The sequence below is a fragment of the Lolium perenne genome, chromosome 2 (genome assembly GCF_019359855.2).
Source record: "Lolium perenne isolate Kyuss_39 chromosome 2, Kyuss_2.0, whole genome shotgun sequence".
In the NCBI taxonomy this organism is placed as follows: Eukaryota; Viridiplantae; Streptophyta; class Magnoliopsida; order Poales; family Poaceae; genus Lolium; species Lolium perenne.
Genome location: NC_067245.2, coordinates 113,191,062 through 113,214,533, shown reverse-complemented (window position 1 = coordinate 113,214,533; position 23,472 = coordinate 113,191,062). Strand labels below are relative to the sequence as shown.

The window sequence follows — 23,472 nt, the reverse complement described above, 5'->3', positions numbered from 1 at the left end:
GGATAAAAAGTTGTGTCACTTAATTTGAAACGAAGGAAGTACTTGTTTATCTGTCTAGTGCTGTCCATTGACGAGTAGATTCTGTAGTGGAAGTGACAAATGGAATGTTCATATGGCAGCAAAGTTAATTGAATAAAAGCCACCATAGAATTTCCGATTAGGAGATGCCATAACAAGTTGTAGTCCAGGTAAAAAAAATCTGGACAGTTAATTAGATTTAAGTGATTTCTGTTGTTAATCAGATTTGAGTGGCATGTAGCAATTCACATCACAGACAGAAATCAGATGCTTAAGAAATCTAATAAAACGACAGTACAGAAACACCCACCGCCACACCATCTGCAAATATTTTCATCGACCAGACAGGACACTGTATCCCTACAAACTGACTCTGTATGTACATGTAACTAAGCCCCAATCCATGAAACATTTGCACAAATCACTACTTTTCACGTATTTAAACTACACAAAAACCATGAGAAACAGCAATGCAAACTGATCAAGTTGAGAAAAAAAAATGTACATCACACTTTGCTTTACTAGGTATCGCTGCAAGAAAAGCACTTCAGGAACCATCTGTGCACTACCTCGTAATTCAACGAGTCATCCATGCGTAACCACACAACCGGTATGCAGTACATCTGATGAACTCGGCTGGAAGGTATCAAGAGGCCTTCTCACTTGTGCTGCCTACACCTCTTCGCTTCCAAGGTTGCTCTTGATGATGTTAAACTTGCACAGTGGACACGTCGCATTTATGTGAAGCCACTTCTCTATGCAGGTGCAGTGGAAATGATGGTTGCAGGGGAGTTCTCGCAGCTCAACACCATCTTCGTATGGGCATAGGCAGATGCAGCACTCCTGCATTCACAAGTATAAGGTATTTTAAAACCTATTAGGAAGACATTTTGGGATTGGCAGATTTGATCGCCCACAAGAAAATACTAGCAGTGAACTTTGTGGTATCCCGGCATGTCATGAAAAACAACACTCAACACAATATATTTTTCTTAACTACATCGGCAGTGTGGGACAGTAATATATTACACGATGTTGCTACAGTACATACCCCAGATTTTGACAGCAGCAAGTGAAATTAAGCAATGCTCAGAGTTCTACACAGTATATGGTTCAATTTCACAAGCTACTTCATTAGGTCATATGGTGCTCTGATACAATAGTCTACACAGAAGGACCTGTGAACTAGTGCTTGGAGCCAAGTCGGTTACTCACACCCACCCATGTTCCGACATAGTGTGCCATATTTATTTGGAGTATATATACGACACAAGTTAAGTAGCTCCATGGAGCCTCCAATATTTTTCTAGTGTCTAGGGGAGTGTATGCATATGGTGGCGAGAGTGTGTGCGTGGGCTCTGCGTCTCCCTATACTGTCTATAGGTGATTGCATAATCTCTTCTAATTGGAAAAACTATCGTGTTATTATAGCTCAGGGTAGACTAGTGCTATTGGGTATTGGCTGGACATTCAGCTCACATACATATATATGAAAACCTTGCCACAGATAAAGCAAATAATTCGTGACACTTGGCACTCTGATTCAGGAAACTGAGAAACTCAGGCCCCAAACAAACTTTAACCTGAAGGCTGAAGCAAACCATTGTTATCTACTATACAAACTTACAAACTACACAAGGGGTTACAGGTAACGGGTTCTATCTGCCATAGCGTGTTACTGGGTTCACCAATAACTCAAAACATGGGCAAACTAAGCCATCTTAAGGATTATTCTGAAAGTTGATAGGCACAAAAATTCACAACTTCCAACTGCTATTGAATGTAACCATTCCAACCATAGAATTTCAAGGATATAAATAACGTGCAGGACATCAGTAGGCCACCATTGACAACGGTAAGTCTACCTAAAGCTACACCAAATTAAATATCACAAGCAGAGCCCAACGGTGCAGATTATGAGAAAGCATGCGAAGAAATGAACTATTAATACGCTAGTAATATAAATCAAATGAAGAATATGCAATTTTACCAAGGGCCAAAATTGAGCCAATACTATGAAAAAAAAGAAGGAACCAGTTTTTAAACAGAATCCCCTCCAAGGAAAGTATAGTCGTTCTCAAACTTAACCAAGAGCCAAGACTGAACCACCATTTTACGTCTGGCAGAGTGCATGCTAACAGTGAATTCTATATGGACTACCAATCTAGGAATCAACAAACTGGCACTGTTAACTTTGAAAAGTAAAGTTACTCTGTAGCAACTAGAGTGAGTACATGATCCAACTAGAGGAAATACAGGATTAGTTGACCAAAAATATCCAAAAACCCTTAACGAATTTAATTTAAAAGGGAACTTGCAAACCTCCCAATCTAATGCTAACAGTCAATTCAATGGCGAACAGCTTGGGAAGAATAATACTCCCTTCCGGCGAAAAGTATTTAGGGCCCGGGGGAGTGATAAAATTAAGACTTAAAACTTCTGAATTTTTATGAAAGAACTTACTGCATCCTCAGCAGAAAGAATGTGTTCAACTGGAGGGTTGGTACCACACTCAGTCATTACTCCACCCACAGGTGCTGCAATTCCAGCAACCAGCTTGTCTGCATCACCCATTGTCCGAAATTTGTATTTGGATAGGCTATTAATGTCGTCCTCAGATGCTCCTTCCTGCTTAAGGTAAAACAAGCCACAGCTTCAGTACAAGATATGGTTCACTTTCCTCACACCTTTGTAAAAATGGCTCTCATTTACCATCGATCATTTGTAAATACTGGGTAGGATTTCGGGTCACATAATAAACAAATGAAGATACTATGGAAGAGAGTTGAAAACAACAATGGACAGTGCATATGTAACATTCTAAAAATGATTAATGCTTTCATTTAAGGTGTGTTATAACACTACTATGGGGAAAGTTCTTGTTTTCTTACGAATTATGATACAGGTCAATAAGCTGAAGGGAAAAAAAAAGTTGAGATACTTAATACGGTGCCCAACTATCTATATTATTCAAACAGGGCATCAGTCACTGCAATCGATAGAAATGCATCTAGAAGGCAAAGCGCTCATTAGACCAAACACTCACGCAAATCTTATTACAATTCTTTCTAAAAAAATGTCCAGCACAAGAAGTGGCATACCTGATCAGCTACAGCATATAAAATGGCAATAATACAAGGCAGGCAGCAACAGACAGCAATGCCAATCACACACGCCAGAGCAACACAGAATACCACAAAGAAAACATCAAATGCCAGAAAAACAATGGAGAGCCTGCAAGGAGAAAGCTATATTAGGAAACAATCAAAAATAATAAGAAACATAGCATTATTTGCATGCCAACGCTACTTGAGACATACCAGTAAAGTTGAGGAGCGTCTTCTGACAAGGCTAGACCACCTGCAGATACCCAATAGAATCCAATGATCCACCATATGAAGGAAAACATCGTGTTTCCAGACTCCAGGTGCTTGACGATACTGAACAGAAGGGCACAAATTATGGGTAAGCTGGTAATAAACAATTAACTTCAAGCATTTAAGTAACTAGCTCATATTGTAGAACTAGTGGAAATGAACAAATATTTGAAGAACAAGGAAAAATATCAGATATATGGATTCACTACTATTTAAAAATGGAAACGATGCACATTTTAGCATCTACTATTGGACATTTTTTAACGGAACCATTTCCATGGTTCAACCATAACTCAGTACTCCCTTCGTTCCTTAACTCTTGTCGCAGATTTGGATGTATCTAAGATACATTTTGCACATAGATACATCCAAATACCAAATCTGCTACAAGAATTTTGAAACGGAGAGTATTTAACAATCTCAAAATCCATACTCAGACTACAGTGCCTATTTAAATTTCTGCATGTCATCAATGGATGATATCTCCAACCAATCGCTTGCGGGTGATTAGATTGCAATCAAGTGTGAACAGAAAGCACCTGAATCTTGACCAATCAAATGGAAGACTGGTCACACATTCCTAGTTCAGCTTAGAATCTCATTCAACAGAACCAGTCCTATAAGAACAATAAGGCTTTGGCAGAGAAGTGAACTGGTCACTTGAAACTGCGCTTACCACAGGAAACTACACTAGTAAGCCATCGTCCTAGATCAGTTTTACAAGTCACATGAGCTATCATAAATGACACACCAGATCTCCACAATATGCCTGATACAGTCAATTATGCACCAGAACCAGTGTTTGCCTTCACCCCATGTGCAGTTGTCTAACCAGCGAACAAGCCATGCAAATTCAGTAGACCAAAAATCATATCCAAATAATGAATAGCAACCCGCCTAGTCCACCTCCCTAATGGGCACAAAACAGAAAACCTTGAAGGCCATTCAATTGGCAATTAACATCATGTCCACTAATTCACTGTCTAGTTTGGGGAAGTGCACTAGTATAGATGGGGATACTCGCACATCTTGCGCTAGGAACATTATTACATACTAGGATTAGTTTGACGTTATGAAGAATTGACTCGTCTAGTGAAATTGTTGTATTGAACCCGGAGCTGGTGAAAGTTTATGCGGCGATAGTGATCACTATAGGAATAAATTAAGCCCAACATTAGCAGTTGGAAGTATTTGGAGTAACCTGAGCAAAATCCTTGCTCACCTGATCTTGTCGTCCCCATCTCCAGCATCATCCTGCTGCGCCCCAGCCCCAGCACCACGGGCGTCCCGGCGGCGGCGCCTGTACTCGACAACGACGCAGAAGACGTGCAGAAGGCACTGGAGCACGTAGCCCGCGATCCAGAAGCGGAGAGGGACGGCGGGGCTCTCGCCGAGGGAGGCGGCGAGGACGGCGGCGGCGACGGCGACGAAGGCGAGGTTCCAGAGCACGTCGAGCACGACGACGGGCTTGGAGTAGGCCCAGTCCGTCTGGCGCTCCTCGAGGTGCTCCGCCGCCGACTCCCGCACCGCCACCGACGGCTCGCGCATCAGGCGGCGGCTGCCCGTGCGGCGCAGGAACCGCGCCGCGCCGCGGAGGCTCGGCAGCCGCCCGGGGCCGTTGGGGCCCGCACGGGCGGTCGGGGAGGTGGGGTAGGGGAGGAGGGGCGAGGACGGCGAGGAGTCGCCGGAGCGACGCGGGGAATTGGACGCCATGGCAACCCTAGCTTAGCCTGGTTCTCTCTGTCGGTCTCTCCTTCCTGTGTCTCGGCTCGGTTGGTTTTTTCTCCTGTTGGAAAGTAGGTTTGGTGATGAGTTTGGACGAGTTGGACAGTTGGGAAGTTCCGGTGTGTGGTTTCCTGCGGCGGCTCTTCGCCGATTCTAGCGCCGCTCTTTCGTTTACATTTAGATCCTTGCAAAATTTCCCTATTTAGCTACCCATCCTAAACGTAACGTTGTAATAATTCCTAAGGGCTTTTTCTTTAGGAATTCTATAAAAACTAGGAACTGAAAATACACAAGATTGAAATTTCATGTCCACTTCAATCCTATAAAATTTTGATTTTTTTAATTGCATGACAGAAAAAACAATTTTTTCCAGGAGGTTCGGGTGAATTTTGTGTTGAAGAGCAATCCTACTATGAATCAAACGGTTGATGTACGAAAAGGATTCTAATCCATAAAATTCATTGAATCAAATGGTATCCACGGTACCACACACATACTCTCGCACAATATTCATTGAAAAGTGAAGTTGTGTTGCTTCAAAATTAATGAAGTGAACCTCGCCTCACACTCAAAATAATCCACGTCGTGATACAGGTCAAGTTACCACCCTCTTAGCAATCCAAACAATGGTTCTCACTTCTCACTATACTCAAAATTTGAATATAGAAATTATATAGGATAAGAGAGAAAATAAAGCCTATGCAAATTATTCGTGGTTACTATCCATGATGAAAACACTAAGTGGACTATTTAAAACAAATGGCCATTTGTTCGACAATAAGAACCATCTATTTTCAAGGATACGTCATGGATATACGTATCGTTTTCATAGAAGAAGGGCCAAGAGGCCAAGTTACGATACGACGACACGTTATAGCATTGAGGCCAAGAAGGGCATGCAGTAAGAACCATCTCACAAGGAAAGTTCACTAACTATCAGGTTTATGTTAGCCCCAAATGCTACTGTTTTGATGTTTGTGTAAACCTTGAATGTATGAAGATTTATGTTGTGTGACTGGATTTGTTTTGTTCGTTTTCAGTTCTATACATTTATGTCTGAGTTAGTTGAGTTATACATCAGACCTAAAATTGTATAAAAAGTCATGCATCCATTTAGGAACGTATAATTGCACTTTGTAACTATTTTTTAGTCGAACCAGTATTTTTTTTATCTAGCAACCAATATCCGGATATCATTAATTTACATTTGATAAAGCATCAAATTTCTCAGTCACGTGTGAAGCAGGCGATTTAAATTTGCACCACGCAAATGATTATTTGACTCAAAGAAGAGCCGCATATGAAATTGCTAACAAAGTATATCCACGCATGATTGATTGCTGTAACCTTAAACAATGTGCATGAGAATATTTATTGGGTTGTAATCTACAAGACAGGTGTCTATGGAGCAAAATATGGTACTACTACTACAACAGGAAGAAGATGCGGAGTGGAAACTCTCCACGTTGAGTATTCACTCCGGAGAAAGCGACTCGACCGGAGACATAATTCGTTGATAATCTGGTGTATTCCAGCCATCTAACCGCTCGATATATGGTCAATCGTCTGGACCATACGGTGCAACTAAACCATGAATGGTCGTTAGCTGACCAGCACGTGCATCATGCATCCCTGGCCGGCGGGCTGTGTCATCGACATGGACGATTTGACAAACACGAGCTCCTCGCCTAATAATGAAAATGTGATTTTACGGGTTAAGCCAACCCATGTTTAAAAGTCAAGCAAACAAATTATCAGCGTGATTCGGGATAGCAACATTATTAGTCCTGATTTCACCAAAGCTTGGCACACGTCACATTGGTGACGAATGCACAATAGCATACTAAACCTCTTACTGACCAAACCACGTTCATGACTGTATTTTAGGGAAAACTATGTTTGTATTTTTCTTCTTAGATGAAAGGTGAGGACAATCCACATCCACTTCACCCATCATATCGGTGTACCAAAGATTAAAAATACACTCTAAGCATTATAAAAAATTCTTAAAATAGAGAACCAAATATGTTATGTGTGGTTGAATGTTTAGGAAGGCAGTGACAACTCCGGTCCACCAGAGTTCAAATCACATGTTTATCACTGTGGTGTCTCATAAAGACAGATTGTTCTTTCAGCGGGAGACGATGTTCCCGTCGATAGCGAGACACATGTGATGGCTTCATCAATCTCAAGACCCACCGGATCAGTTTCTTAGCCTTAGTCTCTCAAAATAGGGGTAGGATGTGTGTTCATAGTGGTGAGTGTATGTACGTTTTGTTGGGAGCGTGTGTGTGTACCGTGTTTCCCAAAAAGAGTATTAAAATAATAGCATATATATAATGTATATTTGTCATGCCACTAAATTATAAGTTTGAATTTAACCTAGAACTCCTGAAAAGAAGGTGTTAAATCACGGATCGATGGTAGTTATTCCCTCCAAACCGCTTTATTAGGTTATTATGTACTTCGAGAGAGGACTTCGGCCATTAATTTAGTTTAAAAAATATGAGATATGTATGCCATGAAAACTATACCATTGGATTACTAATGGTAAAAGTTTTTCTCAAAGTACGCGCTAGCCTGACTTGGCCCATTAACACAATTGTTGTCTACTACCTCTATTTTGATGAATAAGACACACACGTATTCTAAGACGAACTTTGATTTAAAAAATTGAGCAATAAATCCTTCATTATATTGTACTTATTCAGTATATTTGTATTCATATTGAAAAATACTTTCAAATGATGCTAATTTTATACCAACAATATTTATTTATTTAGAGTGATTCTTGGTCAAAGAAAAAGCACAGGAAACAAGAACTCAGTATTCATTGAAATGGATGCAGTATCAAGCTATGCATCAAATTTGGATTTAAATATTTGTGATATGGTAGCTATATGTTATGTTTTCATTGTAAATAATTTTCAGATTTTTTGACAACTTGCAAAATGCATTTCGATGGTGCACCGGTTCACAACAATTATGCATGCACTGGATAAATTGTTGATGAAAGGCATTGAATCCCAGCTTCAAATTAATACATTTACTTATTTTGGGGAAGCAATACATTGTGTTGAGAGAAACCTCTTCAAAGCATTCAGAGTTCACACAAGAAAACCAAGCAAGGCAACAAAAAAAAAGACATTATACAAGCATAGTTTGGGATCACATCATGTAAAGAACCATTTGCGTAAGAGCTAGATCAGGATCGAGCTAGTTCATGGGAGGAGGAATCCTCAAGGAGTTAACGATTCCCCAAGCCAGTACATTAGAGCATCTCCACTCGTCTCCCCGACGAGCCCCCGAACAAAGTTTTTTCCATCCGGACGGCGTAATTCGGCTCAGTCGCGCCCCCGGTTCCTCGTTTTCGTCCGGATTTGGGCCTAAATTCATCCGGCGATCCCACGCCATCCCCGGCCCCCCGGGGAGCTTTCGGGGACTCCGGACGAAACAAAAGCGAGCGAAACGGCGAGGAAACTTCCCGCGCGTCTGGTGGCCCCAACTTGTCGGCGACAATGGCCTGGGTTTGTACGGCAATACCCTCGTCTTCCCGATCTACGGCAATACCCTCGTCGAACGAAAGCTTTGAACTCTCAAGTGGTGCAACATAGACAGATTATATATATTTCGAATATAATTCGAATAAACATAAAAATTACATATAAAAACTTTAAAACAAACTTAAACTACTTCTTCTTCCTACATGGCCCCGCCTCATCGTCGTGGCGGCGACGCTTCCGGCTCGTCACCTCCTCGTCGGAGGAAGTTGAGTCCTCCTCCTCGTCAGCGTCCTCAGCCTCTTCGTCCTCCTCCTCCTGCTGCTCCTCCTCCTCTTCCTCGGCCTTCTCCTCGGCCTCTTCGTCCTCCTCCTCGTCATCATCCCATTCGTCCTCCTCCTCGTCGTCATCCCATTCGTCCTCGCTGGCCGGCGGGGGGGAATCGTCGCTGCTGGACGATGCAGCTTTATCCCACCAATGGCGCCATCCAGGCGGCTTCCCCTCGCTGTCGGTGTCCGATGGCCAAGAGAGATCGCTCATGGTTGACGGAGGATGGTGATGAGAGAACAGATGAATGGCGTCGGCCGTCGGAAACCGTATATGTAGGTCTCTCGACGAAGAGAGCGGCGGTTGCTCTTCCGCGGAGTTCGTGCTCCATTACGGCGGTTCTCGCATCGAGGCCACTTCGACCGTTCCCGACGAGTCGTTTGGGCTCTTCAGACCACTTCGCGATGGTTCAATGCGTCGAGGGCACTCCGACGATTGCCTTTCCCGGTGACTGCACCGTCGCTATGCACGCGGTGGGTGCGCGTCAGAAGGCGACCATGGGCTCGCGGCTGGGAAAATAGGCCTCCCCAGGCCCAAAATACATCCATCCGGCGCTAAATAACGCCGGATTTCGGCCTGGGGAGCCCCAACGGCTGGGGATGCTCTTATGTTCTTGTAGCCTGACCAGGGTTTTTACCTAGGCTTGAATGAAATGGGAGGGGAGCCACGATGACTCCCCGAGGAGGGGGAATGACACACAAGGGTGTCACCATCATGGGTACAAAACTTTCACTTACCAAGGTCTAAAATGTCAATAATACCTACGAATAGAGTAGCTTACATGCGAAGTTCATCCGTCCTCGAATAAATGCAGTTCTAGCTTTTGTCCAAATTTAATTATTTTGAAATTTGATGAATTTTTGGGGAAAAGTAACAATATTTATCACTTCCTCCCACTCATAGGAAGTGTAGTAGTTCACACTTATTATGGATCGAAGGGAGTACCAATTTAGTATCATTCTTATTATCCATATTGGTCTTGAAATGTATAGTTCCATAGTATACACATTTAGGGTGTGTTTGGTAGGCCGGTTCACCTGGGAATTACTTTCTCATGTGGGCACTGCCCATATCATACTAGCTAGGCTCAGATTTTGTGTATGTTTGGTAGATCGTAGGTGTCAAGACATGCTGAACCCAGAGTGTTTTTGGTAGGTTCTGTCTAGTCCCAGAATGTGAAATTGCAGAGAGGCCCAACTTTCTTACATCAAAGTCCTTAAACAGAAAAGGCAAAAGCAATCGGGTCCTCAACTGTCTCTGCCACGCCATGGATGTCTGGCCGTGCGGGGGAGAAGCTCGTCGGCGGCGCTAGGTGGTGGGGCTGGGGGTTAGGAGGGCTCTTGTCGGCAGATAACGGCGCCCACCGCCGGAGGAGGCGCGCCAGGACGTCCGCCGATAGAGGAGAAGTGGCAGGGCGCCCGGACATGCGAGGAACGCAGGGTGCCCGCCGGCAGAGAACGTGCTACGCGGCGGTGGCGGTGGGTGTTCTCGTCGGCGGTGGCGGGCCGTAGGACGCCGATGCGAGCTCCTCGTCGACGGAGGATCGCCGGAGCGGGAGGAGGCCGGCCTGTGATTCTCGTCGGCGGGGGCGGGCTGGAGCTGGAGGAGGGCTGACGCGAGCTCCTCACCGGCGGAGGAGCACCGGCATGCGACCTCCTCATCGGTGGAGGAGAGCTGGAGCGGGAGGAGGGTGCCGGGACGGTCACAGGGAGGAGGAGGCGGCGGTAGCGCTCCAGGAGGTGGACGGGAGCGAGAGCGAGATTGGGGGAAATGAGGAGGCGGGGTGGGGGGAGTGGGGGGAGGGGACGCGTGCGGGCCCATGCTACAGTCTTTTGCGGAACGAGTTCAGCATGGCCGACATGCGAACCTCGATTTGAGCTTCTCACCCTGGCCTGGCTGAGAGGCATTTTCTGTGCGAGTTGGGCAGTACCGAGACGAACCGAGCCGGGCTAACAAACAGTAAATAGACACATCAGCTAGGTTGGGATGGAAACATCTGAGGTCACTCAGTCTACCAAACACACCCTTAGTTCCATATATGTTGTCACTCTTTTCAGTAAAGTTGATTGAAATTTACAAAATAAGTTACTAAGAAATATGCAGAAACAATGTCATCTCTGTTTCACTGAAGTGGTTAGCTCATCATGCCCTCATGGACATGACTCGTATCGTACCACGATGACGCATGCAACGCACACGAAAGAAACGCCAAGTGAAATGCAAAAACTTCCACCTTCACCTACTCGATCAAAAATCTAAATTAACAAACGCCACCCACACCGATTAACTGATAGACCGACTGACGCGCCACGATCCGTAAGCCCGGCCATGGCGGCCACGGGGTGGCTTCTAGTGTTGGTCGGAGCCCTCGCCGCCGCCCTGTCATGCTGCGCCGTGTCCGGCATGCCCACACCGTCGTCGGCATCGGCATCGGCATCGTCGTCGCTGGACTGCGGCACCGTGACGTCACTGCTTGCCGGCTGCGCGGCGTTCGTCAGGCGCGGCCCTCGCGCGGCGCCCCTGCCGGGGCCCGGCACGCCGTGCTGCGATGGGGTGACGAACATGTACGCCGTCGCGGCGGACTCAGCGGACAACTGGCGGTCCGTGTGCCGCTGCATGGCCGGGCTCGTCCGGCAGTACTGGTCCAACGCGACCGCCATCGCGGTGCTGCCGGGCCTCTGCGGCGTCTCGCCCGTGTCCACCGCTCACGCCGTCACCTACTGCACAAGGTACGTGCGAGGAAAAATGCAGGCTTCGTTTTGATTTCTCGCAAATGTCGTCCATGGTTCATGGCAATATGTTCTGAAGCAGCTAGCTAGTAGCAGGTGTAACTTTGATTCTATTGCAGCATCCGGTGTAACTTTGATTCTATTGCAGCATCCCTTGACGAAACGCGCAGACGCGGCCGGCCAATCAGCAAGAATGTTAAAGGGCACGCAACTTGCTTCAGATTGTAGTTCCAAATTTTGTTCTTGGAGAATGAACTGTTGATTTTTTGTGTACTGCCAACTATATACGGAGTAATTAGGAGTTCAGCTTTGGTAATGGTAACGGAAATGTAATCAGATCGTAGGTATACTATCAGGGTGGAATGGGCAGATGTAAGTTTAGTTTGGTTCGACCAGGTAATGGAAACAGTTCCCTAAAAGCATCTCTAGCTGGCACCGCATCGGACACCCATCCGCATAATTGTAGCCTTTTTTTCGGTTTTGGACGGAAACAAATGTCACTCTAAACAACCCCTATACCAAAAAAAAATTAAATTCCGGGACATCCAGTTTCACGCCGCGGAAACTTCAAGTTCCCAGGCTGGCGAGGTTGTACGAGCGCGAATCCCATCTCCTTCCCTGCGTTGGCTCGAAGACACATTCAACTCCTCCTCTTTCCCCACCTCCTGTCGTTGCCGTTGCGCACCGACGCAGATCCCGGCCTACGCGGGTCGTCCCCTCTGATTCTGCCCGGGAGGAACACTCGCGCCGCCTCGCCGGGTCTGTTCCACCCGCCGGCGCTCCCGCATCCCCAACAAATCGGCTGGATTCGCCGCCACCGCGGACGTCTCGCCGTCGCCTGGTATGAACTCTCCCCAACTCCTCATAGCCGTGGATTCGCCGCCGCCAAGCTCCTGATTCCTCGCCATTGTTGCGCTTGCAGATGGACCAGTGCACGTTATTTTTGTTGGGGGATTCGTCCTCCTCCGACAACTCCGATTTGGAGGAGTTGCTCGATGACGACATGGAGCAAACGGTAGTGATCCTCGCGGCGAAAGAGATCTTGGACGTGAGGCCGAAGAAGAGGAAGGGGTCAACCATGGGGGCGGCCGTGCATCCCCCGGAACCACGCTCTTGGGCACAATTTGCTCATGTAGGATTATTTTACCGAGGTACCCACATATCCAGCCCATCTCTTTCGCCGCCGGTACCGAATGCGACGATCTTTGTTCAACAAGATCGTTGATGCATGCGAGAGCAATACACGCTACCTCAAACGCAAGAGGAATGCGGCCGGGTTCATGGGATTTAGTGCACACCAAAAGATATCCGCCGTCATGCCCTTTGCCTACAACATTCCTGCAGACTATGCCGATGAGTATCTTTGCATAGGTGAAGATACCATGATGGAATCTGTTCGTCGTTTTTGCAAGGTTATGAAGCGTGTGTATGGGTCGACGTATCTTCGAGCTCCCAATGAAGAAGATACCGCTAGATTAATGACGGAGAACGAACGCCGAGGTTGGCCGGGTATGCTAGATTGTATGCATTGGACATGAAAAAATTGCTTGTACTGTGGCAGTAGCAAAGAACCACGATCGTTTTTGAGGCAGTTGCATCACAAGATCTTTGATTTGGCATAGTTTTTTTAGTTTGCCGGGTTCTCTCAATGATATCAATGTGTTGCATAGATCCCATCTTCTTTCCTGGCTAGCTAAAGGTGATTCCCGGCTTGCAACTACACCGTCAACGGGAGGGAGTATACAATGGGGTACTACCTTGCCGACGGTATATAGCTGGATTGGGTCACATTTGTGAAAACCATCAGGGAGCCAGGAAATAGAGCAGAATCTAAGTTTGCAATAGTACAAGAGGCAACTCGAAAAGACATTGAGCGGGCTTTGTGTTTTGCAAGCTAGATTTGCAGTAGTCCGATGTCCAGCTCGATTTTGGGATATTGATACACTCAACGACATCATGACCACTCTGTGATTCTACACAATATGATCATCGAGGATGAGAGGGGTTTGAACTTATCATTTTTCTTTGATAATGTTGGCACTCGGGTCAAATCTTCTAGAAATCTGGTTACTGTTCAGGATTTTCTTGAAATATACCGTCTGATTGAGAATGATAAGTCAGCAAAACAGCTTCGGGAAGATTTCATTGAACATCATTGGCGGAGGCATTGGACATAAAATGGTGCGCAGGCTAGACGCGCCAAACACGGCTTGGATATACGTATTTGGGGTCGCGTGAGCCGTTGTTGGGAGACTTTGAGCGGGAGCGGGATGTCCGGCCTCCGCCTCCACCTCCTCCACTGGGTGGTGGGGAGGGAGATCTGTGAGGGGGCCTGTGGGACCTCTTGCTTCCGCCTTCGGATTCTACGTGTCCTTCCCTTTGCTGACTCCGGCTTCGGTGGCTACCTTCTCCATGGGGGCGGTCACCTCCATCATTCCGGCTTCTGCGGGGCTCTGGCTCACGTTCTTCGTTCCTGCTCCGACGAGATTCCGGCGCACGCTCCACGTTCCGATTCCTCTGAGGGCCCACGTTGTCGCGGATGTTGATTCCGCCAGGCCTGTGGGGGTCTGGTGGTTCTGACTAGACTACAACGGCAAGGTGGCGGAGGAGGTGACGGGTTCCTAGGCGAAGGTGATGGGTTGCGGTACTTGTCCCTTCTAGTGTACATCGGATCCTTTCCCTTCTTTGGGTCTGTCGGAGGTGTTTTCGAGGGTACCGGGATTGGATTTCGATGTTCTCTGGTTCTCCTTCTGCGCTCCGTGGATCTGGTGCGTGATTCATCATCGCGGTGATGCCTTCCAGAGGCGTCCTTCTGCGTTGTGGATACACAGTGTTCCGGGTTGGATTCCAACCGGCGCGAAGTGTCTGCCTTACTCTGTTGCTTCATTGCTGAGGCTACCAGTGTGCGGAGGTGTGCGGTGTCAATTTCTTCGTCTTGTTTCGCCAAGATTTCCGCGGCCTTCTTCATATTGTCCTTGGGAGTGGCAAGTGGCTGCTGGTTTGAGGGGGTTGCGAAGTTGATCTTTCGGGGGCCAATGGCCTCCCGTCGGATTCTATCTGCCTCTTTATCAGCGCCCTCCATCATGGTTTCCCATTGTGCTCGGAGTTTCTTAGCCCCTTGATGACGCGTAAAGCACACGCTCGTTGGGAACCCCAAGTGGAAGGTGTGATGCGTACAGCAGCAAGTTTCCCTCAGTAAGAAACCAAGGTTTATCGAACCAGTAGGAGTCAAGAAGCACGTCGAAGGTTGATGGCGGCGGGATGTAGTGCGGCGCAATACCAGGGATTCCGGCGCCAACGTGGAACCTGCACAACACAACCAAAGTACTTTGCCCCAATGAAACAGTGAGGTTGTCAATCTCACCGGCTTGCTGTAACAAAGGATTAACCGTATTGTGTGGAAGATGATTGTTTGCAGAAAACAGTAGAACAAGTATTGCAGTAGATTGTATTTCAGTAAAGAGAATTGGACCGGGGTCCACAGTTCACTAGAGGTGTCTCTCCCATAAGACAAACAGCATGTTGGGTGAACAAATTACAGTTGGGCAATTGACAAATAAAGAGGGCATGACCATGCACATACATATCATGATGAGTATAGTGAGATTTAATTGGGCATTACGACAAAGTACATAGACCGCCATCCAACTGCATCTATGCCTAAAAAGTCCACCTTCAGGTTATCATTCGAACCCCCTCCAGTATTAAGTTGCAAAGCAACAGACAATTGCATTAAGTATGGTGCGTAATGTAATCAACAACTACATCCTTAGACATAGCATCAATGTTTTATCCCTAGTGGCAACAGCACAACACAACCTTAGAACTTTCTGTCACTGTCCCAGGTGTCAATGCAGGCATGAACCCACTATCGAGCATAAATACTCCCTCTTGGAGTTACAAGCATCTACTTGGCCAGAGCATCTACTAGTAACGGAAAGCATGCAAGATCATAAACAACACGTAGATATAACTTTGATAATCAACATAACAAGTATTCTCTATTCATCGGATCCCAACAAACGCAACATATAGAATTACAGATAGACGATCTTGATCATGTTAGGCAGCTCACAAGATCCGACAATGATAGCACAATGGGGAGAAGACAACCATCTAGCTACTGCTATGGACCCATAGTCCAGGGGTAGACTACTCACACATCACACCGGAGGCGACCATGGCGGCGTAGAGTCCTCCGGGAGATGATTCCCCTCTCCGGCAGGGTGCCGGAGGCGATCTCCTGGATCCCCCGAGATGGGATCGGCATTGGCGGCGTCTCTGGAAGGTTTTCCGTATCGTGGCTTCCGGTACTGGGGGTTTCGTCACGGAGGCTTTAAGTATGCGGAAGGGTAGGTCAAGAGGCGGCGCGAGGGGCCCGGACCATAGGGCCGCGCGGCCAGGGCAGGGGCCGCGCCGCCCTATGCTCTGGCTGCCTCGTGGCCCCTCTTCGTTTCGTCTTCGGACTTCTGGAAGCTTCGTGAAAAAATAGGCCCCTGGGCGTTGATTTCGTCCAATTCCGAGAATATTTCCTTACTAGGATTTCTGAAACCAAAAACAGCAGAAAACAAAGAATCGGCACTTCGGCATCTTCTTAATAGGTTAGTTCCAGAAAATGCACGAATATGACATAAAGTGTGCATAAAACATGTAGATAACATCAATAATGTGGCATGGAACATAAGAAATTATCGATACGTCGGAGACGTATCAGCATCCCCAAGCTTAGTTCTGCTCGTCCCGAGCAGGTAAAACGATAACACAGATAATTTCTGGAGTGACATGCCATCATAATCTTGATCATACTATTTGTAAAGCATATGTAGTGAATGCAGCGATCAAAATAATGTATATGACATGAGTAAACAAGCGAATCATAAAGCAAAGACTTTTCATGAATAGCACTTCAAGACAAGCATCAATTAAGTCTTGCATAAGAGTTAACTCATAAAGCAATAATTTAAAGTAAAGGCATTGAAGCAACACAAAAGAAGATTAAGTTTCAGCGGTTGCTTTCAACTTGTATCATGTATATCTCATGGATATTGTCAACATAGAGTAATATAATAAGTGCAATAAGCAAGTATGTAGGAATCAATGCACAGTTCACACAAGTGTTTGCTTCTTGAGGTGGAGAGAAATAGGTGAATTGACTCAACATTGAAAGTAAAAGAATGGTCCTCCATAGAGGAAAAAGCATCGATTGCTATATTTGTGCTAGAGCTTTGATTTTGAAAACATGAAACAATTTTGTCAACGGTAGTAATAAAGCATATGCATCATGTAAATTATATCTTACAAGTTGCAAGCTTCATGCATAGTGTACTAATAGTGCCCGCACCTTGTCCTAATTAGCTTGGACTACCGGATCATCACAATGCACATGTTTTGACCAAGTGTCACAAAGGGGTACCTCTATGCCGCCTGTACAAAGGTCTAAGGAGAAAGCTCGCATTGGATTTCTCGCTATTGATTATTCTTCAACTTAGACATCCATACCGGGACAACATAGACAACAGATAATGGACTCCTCTTTTATGCATAAGCATGTAACAACAATTAATAATTTTCTCATTTGAGATTGAGGATATATGTCCAAAACTGAAACTTCCACCATGGATCATGGCTTTAGTTAGCGGCCCAATGTTCTTCTCTAACAATATGCATGCTTAACCATAAGGTGGTAGATCGCTCTTACTTCAGACAAGACGAACATGCATAGCAACTCACATGAAATTCAACAATGAATAGTTGATGGCGTCCCCAGTGAACATGGTTATCGCACAACAAGCAACTTAATAAGAGATAAAGTGCATAATTACATATTCAATACCACAATAGTTTTTAAGCTATTTGTCCCATGAGCTATATATTGCAAAGGTGAATGATGGAATTTTAAAGGTAGCACTCAAGCAATTTACTTTGGAATGGCGGAAAATACCATGTAGTAGGTAGGTATGATGGACACAAATGGCATAGTGGTTGGCTCAAGTATTTTGGATGCATGAGAAGTATTCCCTCTCGATACAAGGTTTAGGCTAGCAAGGCTTATTTGAAACAAACACAAGGATGAACCGGTGCAGCAAAACTCACATAAAAGACATATTGAAGACATTATAAGACTCTACACCATCTTCCTTATTGTTCAAACTCAATACTAGAAATTATCTAGACCTTAGAGAAACCAAATATGCAAACCAAATTTTAGCATGCTCTATGTATTTCTTCATTAATGGGTGCAAAGCATATGATGCAAGAGCTTAATCATGAGCACAACAATTGCGAAGTATCACATTACCCAAGACATTTATAGCAATTACTACATGTATCATTTTCCAATTTCAACCATATAATAATTTAACGAAGGAGAAACTTCGCCATGAATACTATGAGTAGAAACCAAGGACATACTTGTCCATATGCTACAGCGGAGCGTGTTTCTCTCCCATAAAGTGAATGCTAGGATCCATTTTATTCAAACAAAACAAAAAACAAAAACAAACCGACGCTCCAAGAAAAAGCACATAAGATGTGATGGAATAAAAATATAGTTTCAGGGGAGGAACCTGATAATGTTGTCGATGAAGAAGGGGATGCCTTGGGCATCCCCAAGCTTAGACGCTTGAGTCTTCTTAATATATGCAGGGGTGAACCACCGGGGCATCCCCAAGCTTAGAGCTTTCACTCTCCTTGATCATGTTGCATCATACTCCTCTCTTGATCCTTGAAAACTTCCTCCACACCAAACTCGAAACAACTCATTAGAGGGTTAGTGCACAATAAAAATTAACATATTCAGAGGTGACACAATCATTCTTAACACTTCTGGACATTGCATAATGCTACTGGACATTAGTGGATCAAAGAAATTCATCCAACATAGCAAAAGAGGCAATGCGAAATAAAAGGCAGAATCTGTCAAAACAGAACAGTTCGTATTGATGAATTTTAAAATGGCACCAGACTTGCTCAAATGAAAATGCTCAAATTGAATGAAAGTTGCGTACATATCTGAGGATCATGCACGTAAATTGACTTAATTTTCTGAGCTACCTACAGGGAGGTGGACCCAGATTCGTGACAGCAAAGAAATCTGGAACTGCGCAGTAATCCAAATCTAGTACTTACTTTTCTATCAACGGCTTTACTTGGCACAACAAAACACAAAACTAAGATAAGGAGAGGTTGCTACAGTAGTAAACAACTTCCAAGACACAAAAATAAAAACAAAGTACTGTAGGTAAAAACATGGGTTGTCTCCCATAAGCGCTTTTCTTTAACGCCTTTCAGCTAGGCGCAGAAAGTGTGTATCAAGTATTATCGAGAGACGAAGTGTCAACATCATAATTTGTTCTCATAATAGAATCAAAAGGTAACTTCATTCTCTTTCTAGGGAAGTGTTCCATACCTTTCTTGAGAGGAAATTGATATTTTATATTACCTTCCTTCATATCAATAATAGCACCAACAGTTCGAAGAAAAGGTCTTCCCAATATAATGGGACAAGATGCATTGCATTCAATATCCAAGACAACAAAATCAACGGGGACAAGGTTATTATTAACGGTAATGCGAACATTATCAACTTTCCCCAAAGGTTTCTTTGTAGAATGATCAGCAAGATTAACATCCAAATAACAATTTTTCAGCGGTGGCAAGTCAAGCATATCATAAATTTTCTTAGGCATAACAGAAATACTTGCACCAAGATCACATAAAGCATTACAATCAAAATCTTTAACCTTCATCTTAATGATGGGCTCCCAACCATCCTCTAGCTTTTTAGGAATAGAGGCTTCGCGCTCTAGTTTCTCTTCTCTAGTTTTTATGAGAGCATTTGTAATATGATGTGTAAAGGCCAAATTTATAGCACTAGCATTAGGACTTTTAGCAAGTTTTTGCAAGAACTTTATAACTTCAGAGATGTGGCAATCATCAAAATTCAAACCATTATAATCTAAAGCAATGGGATCATCATCCCCAATGTTGGAAAAAATTTCAGCAGCTTTATCACAGGCAGTTTCAGCAGTTTTAGCAGTTTCAGGCAATTTTTCGCGCTTTGCATTAGAAGTGGAAACATTGCTAACACCAATTCTTTTATTAGTATTAGTAGGAGGTGCAGCAACATGTGTAGTATTAGCATTACTAGTGGTGGTAATAGTCCAAACTTTAGCTACATTCTTCTCTTTAGCTAGTTTTTCATTTTCTTCTCTATCCCACCTAGCACGCAGTTCAGCCATTAATCTTATATTCTCATTAATTCTAACTTGGATGGCATTTGCTGTAGTAGTAATTTTATCATCTAAATCCTCAGGTTTAGCAGCCATTTTATTAATTAAAGAAGATTGTGATGCAGACATGTATGAGATTCGGGTTTCAGCATTAGCAAGTTTAGTTTGCAACCCCGAGATCTCCCTATTCAGATTTTCAAGTTGATTCCCTATATTCTTCAACAAGGTAGATTGCTCATTCATAGTTTAGTAAACAATTTATTTTGCTCATATTGTGATTGCATAAAGCTCTTGGTGGATCTTTCAATTTCTAGCATCTTTTCTTCATTAGGTGAAGCATATCTACCATAAGAATTACCATTAGCAGGGTATGGCCTAGAATCATTGTGATTGTTATTTTTAATGAAATTCACATCAACATATTCTTTTTGAGCAACTAATGACGCTAACGGAACATTATTAGAATTAACATTAGGCCTACCATTCACAAGCATAGACATAATAGCATCAATCTTATCACTCAAGGAAGAGGTTTCTTCGACAGAATTTACCTTCTTACCTTGTGGAGCTCTTTCCGTGTGCCATTCAGAGTAGTTGATCATCATATTATCAAGAAGCTTTGTTGCTTCACCAAGAGTGATGGACATAAAGGTACCTCCAGCAGCTGAATCCAATAAATTCCGTGAAGAAAAATTTAGTCCTGCATAGAAGGTTTGGATGATCATCCAAGTAGTCGATCCATGGGTTGGGCAATTTTTAACCAGAGATTTCATTCTTTCCCAAGCTTGAGCAACATGTTCAGTATCTAATTGTTTAAAATTCATTATGCTACTCCTCAAAGATATAATTTTAGCAGGGGGATAATATCTACCAATAAAAGCATCCTTGCATTTAGTCCATGAATCAATACTATTCTTAGGCAGAGATAGCAACCAATCTTTAGCTCTTCCTCTTAATGAGAAAGGGAACAATTTTAGTTTAATAATATCACCATCTACATCTTTATATTTTTGCATTTCACATAGTTCAACAAAATTATTAAGATGGGCAACAGCATCATCAGAACTAACACCAGAAAATTGCTCTCGCATAACAAGATTCAGTAAAGCAGGTTTAATTTCAAAGAATTCTGCTGTAGTAGCAGGTGGAGCAATAGGTGTGCATAAGAAATCATCATTATTTGTGGTTGTGAAGTCACACAACTTAGTATTTTCAGCGTTGGCCATTTTAGCAACAGTAAATAAAACAAACTAGATAAAGTAAATGCAAGTAACTAATTTTTTTGTGTTTTAGATATAGCAAACAAGATAGCAAATAAAGTAAAACTAGCAACTAATTTTTTTGTATTTTGATTTAGTGCAGCAAACAAAGTAGTAAATAAAACTAAGCAAGACAAAAACAAAGTAAAGAGATTGAGAACTGGAGACTCCCCTTGCAGCGTGTCTTGATCTCCCCGGCAACGGCGCCAGAAATTTAGCTTGATGACGCGTAAAGCACACGCTCGTTGGGAACCCCAAGTGGAAGGTGTGATGCGTACAGCAGCAAGTTTCCCTCAGTAAGAAACCAAGGCGAACCAGTAGGAGTCAAGAAGCACGTCGAAGGTTGATGGCGGCGGGATGTAGTGCGGCGCAACACCAGGGATTCCGGCGCCAACGTGGAACCTGCACAACACAACCAAAGTACTTTGCCCCAACGAAACAAAGTGAGGTTGTCAATCTCACCGGCTTGCTGTAACAAAGGATTAACCGTATTGTGTGGAAGATGATTGTTTGCAGAAAATAGTAGAACAAGTATTGCAGTAGATTGTATTTCAAGAAAGAGAATTGGACCGGGGTCCACAGGTTCACTAGAGGTGTCTCTCCCATAAGACAAACGACATGTTGGGTGAACAAATTACAGTTGGGCAATTGACAAATAAAGAGGGCATGACCATGCACATACATATCATGATGAGTATAGTGAGATTTAATTGGGCATTACGACAAAGTACATAGACCGCCATCCAACTGCATCTATGCCTAAAAAGTCCACCTTCAGGTTATCATCCGAACCCCTCCGGTATTAAGTTGCAAAGCAACAGACAATTGCATTAAGTATGGTGCGTAATGTAATCAACAACTACATCCTTAGACATAGCATCAATGTTTTATCCCTAGTGGCAACAAGACAACACAACCTTAGAACTTTCTCACTTGTCCCTGGTGTCAATGCGAGGCATGAACCCACTATCGAGCATAAATACTCCCTCTTGGAGTTACAAGCATCTACTTGGCCAGAGCATCTACTAGTAACGGAAAGCATGCAAGATCATAAACAACACGTAGATATAACTTTGATAATCAACATAACAAGTATTCTCTATTCATCGGATCCCAACAAACGCAACATATAGAATTACAGATAGACGATCTTGATCATGTTAGGCAGCTCACAAGATCCGACAATGATAGCACAATGGGGAGAAGACAACCATCTAGCTACTGCTATGGACCCATAGTCCAGGGGTAGACTACTCACACATCACACCGGAGGCGACCATGGCGGCGTAGAGTCCTCCGGGAGATGATTCCCCTCTCCGGCAGGGTGCCGGAGGCGATCTCCTGGATCCCCCGAGATGGGATCGGCGTTGGCGGCGTCTCTGGAAGGTTTTCCGTATCGTGGCTCCCGGTACTGGGGGTTTCGTCACGGAGGCTTTAAGTAGGCGGAAGGGTAGGTCAAGAGGCGGCGCGAGGGGCCCAGACCATAGGGCCGCGCGGCCAGGGCAGGGGCCGCGCCGCCCTATGCTCTGGCTGCCTCGTGGCCCCTCTTCGTTTCGTCTTCGGACTTCTGGAAGCTTCGTGGAAAAATAGGCCCCTGGGCGTTGATTTCGTCCAATTCCGAGAATATTTCCTTACTAGGATTTCTGAAACCAAAAACAGAAAACAAAGAATCGGCACTTCGGCATCTTCTTAATAGGTTAGTTCCAGAAAATGCACGAATATGACATAAAGTGTGCATAAAACATGTAGATAACATCAATAATGTGGCATGGAACATAAGAAATTATCGATACGTCGGAGACGTATCACCCCTGCCAAACAATTTGCGGCTTCGCGTTTTCTCTTGAGGAAATTTTCCATTACTTCGCCTGCTTCTTCCTTTCCTCCAGAATTGATGCCGCAGTGTTGGCAATTACCTTGGCGGTGCTTAGCATCTCCTTTCTTGTTGCTTCTAGAGCTTCAGGATTTGCAGCGTCATCCGGAGTTATGGGCTTGTTGAGAATTTCCGAGTGTGCAATAGCACCCCGGCCTGCCTGTTCGACGAGCTCTTCCGCGGAAGGTATTCCTGGCTCCCGGAAACGTTTCCTTCTCCGGAATCCGGCACGACGCGATAACGAGGATGCGTGGGCGGGGTCTCCGAAGTGGAAGGGCCTAGGAGTCCAACGTCTGTTGGAGTTTCTTCCTCGTCAGCGTCCTGCTCCAGCCCAATTATGGTCGCAGGGACCTGCTTAGGCGGAGCGGATTCTGCTTCGGCTTCTTCTTCATCTTCTAACTCCTTCAGAGCTTTGTTGTACTCTTCTGTGTTC

General features: G+C 44.5%; 2 protein-coding genes across 3 annotated transcripts; one reads left to right on the top strand and one right to left on the bottom strand.

The window, feature by feature from the left end:
- Positions 1–317: 317 nt before the first annotated feature.
- Positions 318–5,194, bottom strand: LOC127333614 (E3 ubiquitin-protein ligase At4g11680). Of its 2 annotated transcripts, none has more exons than XM_051360005.2 (5): positions 4,618–5,194; positions 3,339–3,458; positions 3,120–3,252; positions 2,482–2,649; positions 318–861 (listed from the first exon to the last, which is right to left on the bottom strand). In XM_051360005.2, the coding sequence occupies exons 1-5, from the start codon at positions 5,106–5,108 to the stop codon at positions 691–693; spliced, it is 1,083 nt and encodes a 360-aa protein (XP_051215965.1). In that variant the 5' UTR covers positions 5,109–5,194; the 3' UTR covers positions 318–690. The 2 variants fall into 2 exon arrangements, with proteins under 2 accessions (XP_051215965.1, XP_051215966.1); XM_051360006.2 differs by having other exon boundaries at positions 2,482–2,646; positions 4,618–5,193.
- A 6,081-nt stretch (positions 5,195–11,275) lies between these two features.
- LOC139835570 (putative non-specific lipid-transfer protein 14) lies at positions 11,276–11,834 on the top strand. The gene is made up of 2 exons (XM_071825433.1): positions 11,276–11,676; positions 11,825–11,834. The coding sequence occupies exons 1-2, from the start codon at positions 11,276–11,278 to the stop codon at positions 11,832–11,834; spliced, it is 411 nt and encodes a 136-aa protein (XP_071681534.1).
- The last annotated feature ends 11,638 nt before the right edge of the window (positions 11,835–23,472 follow it).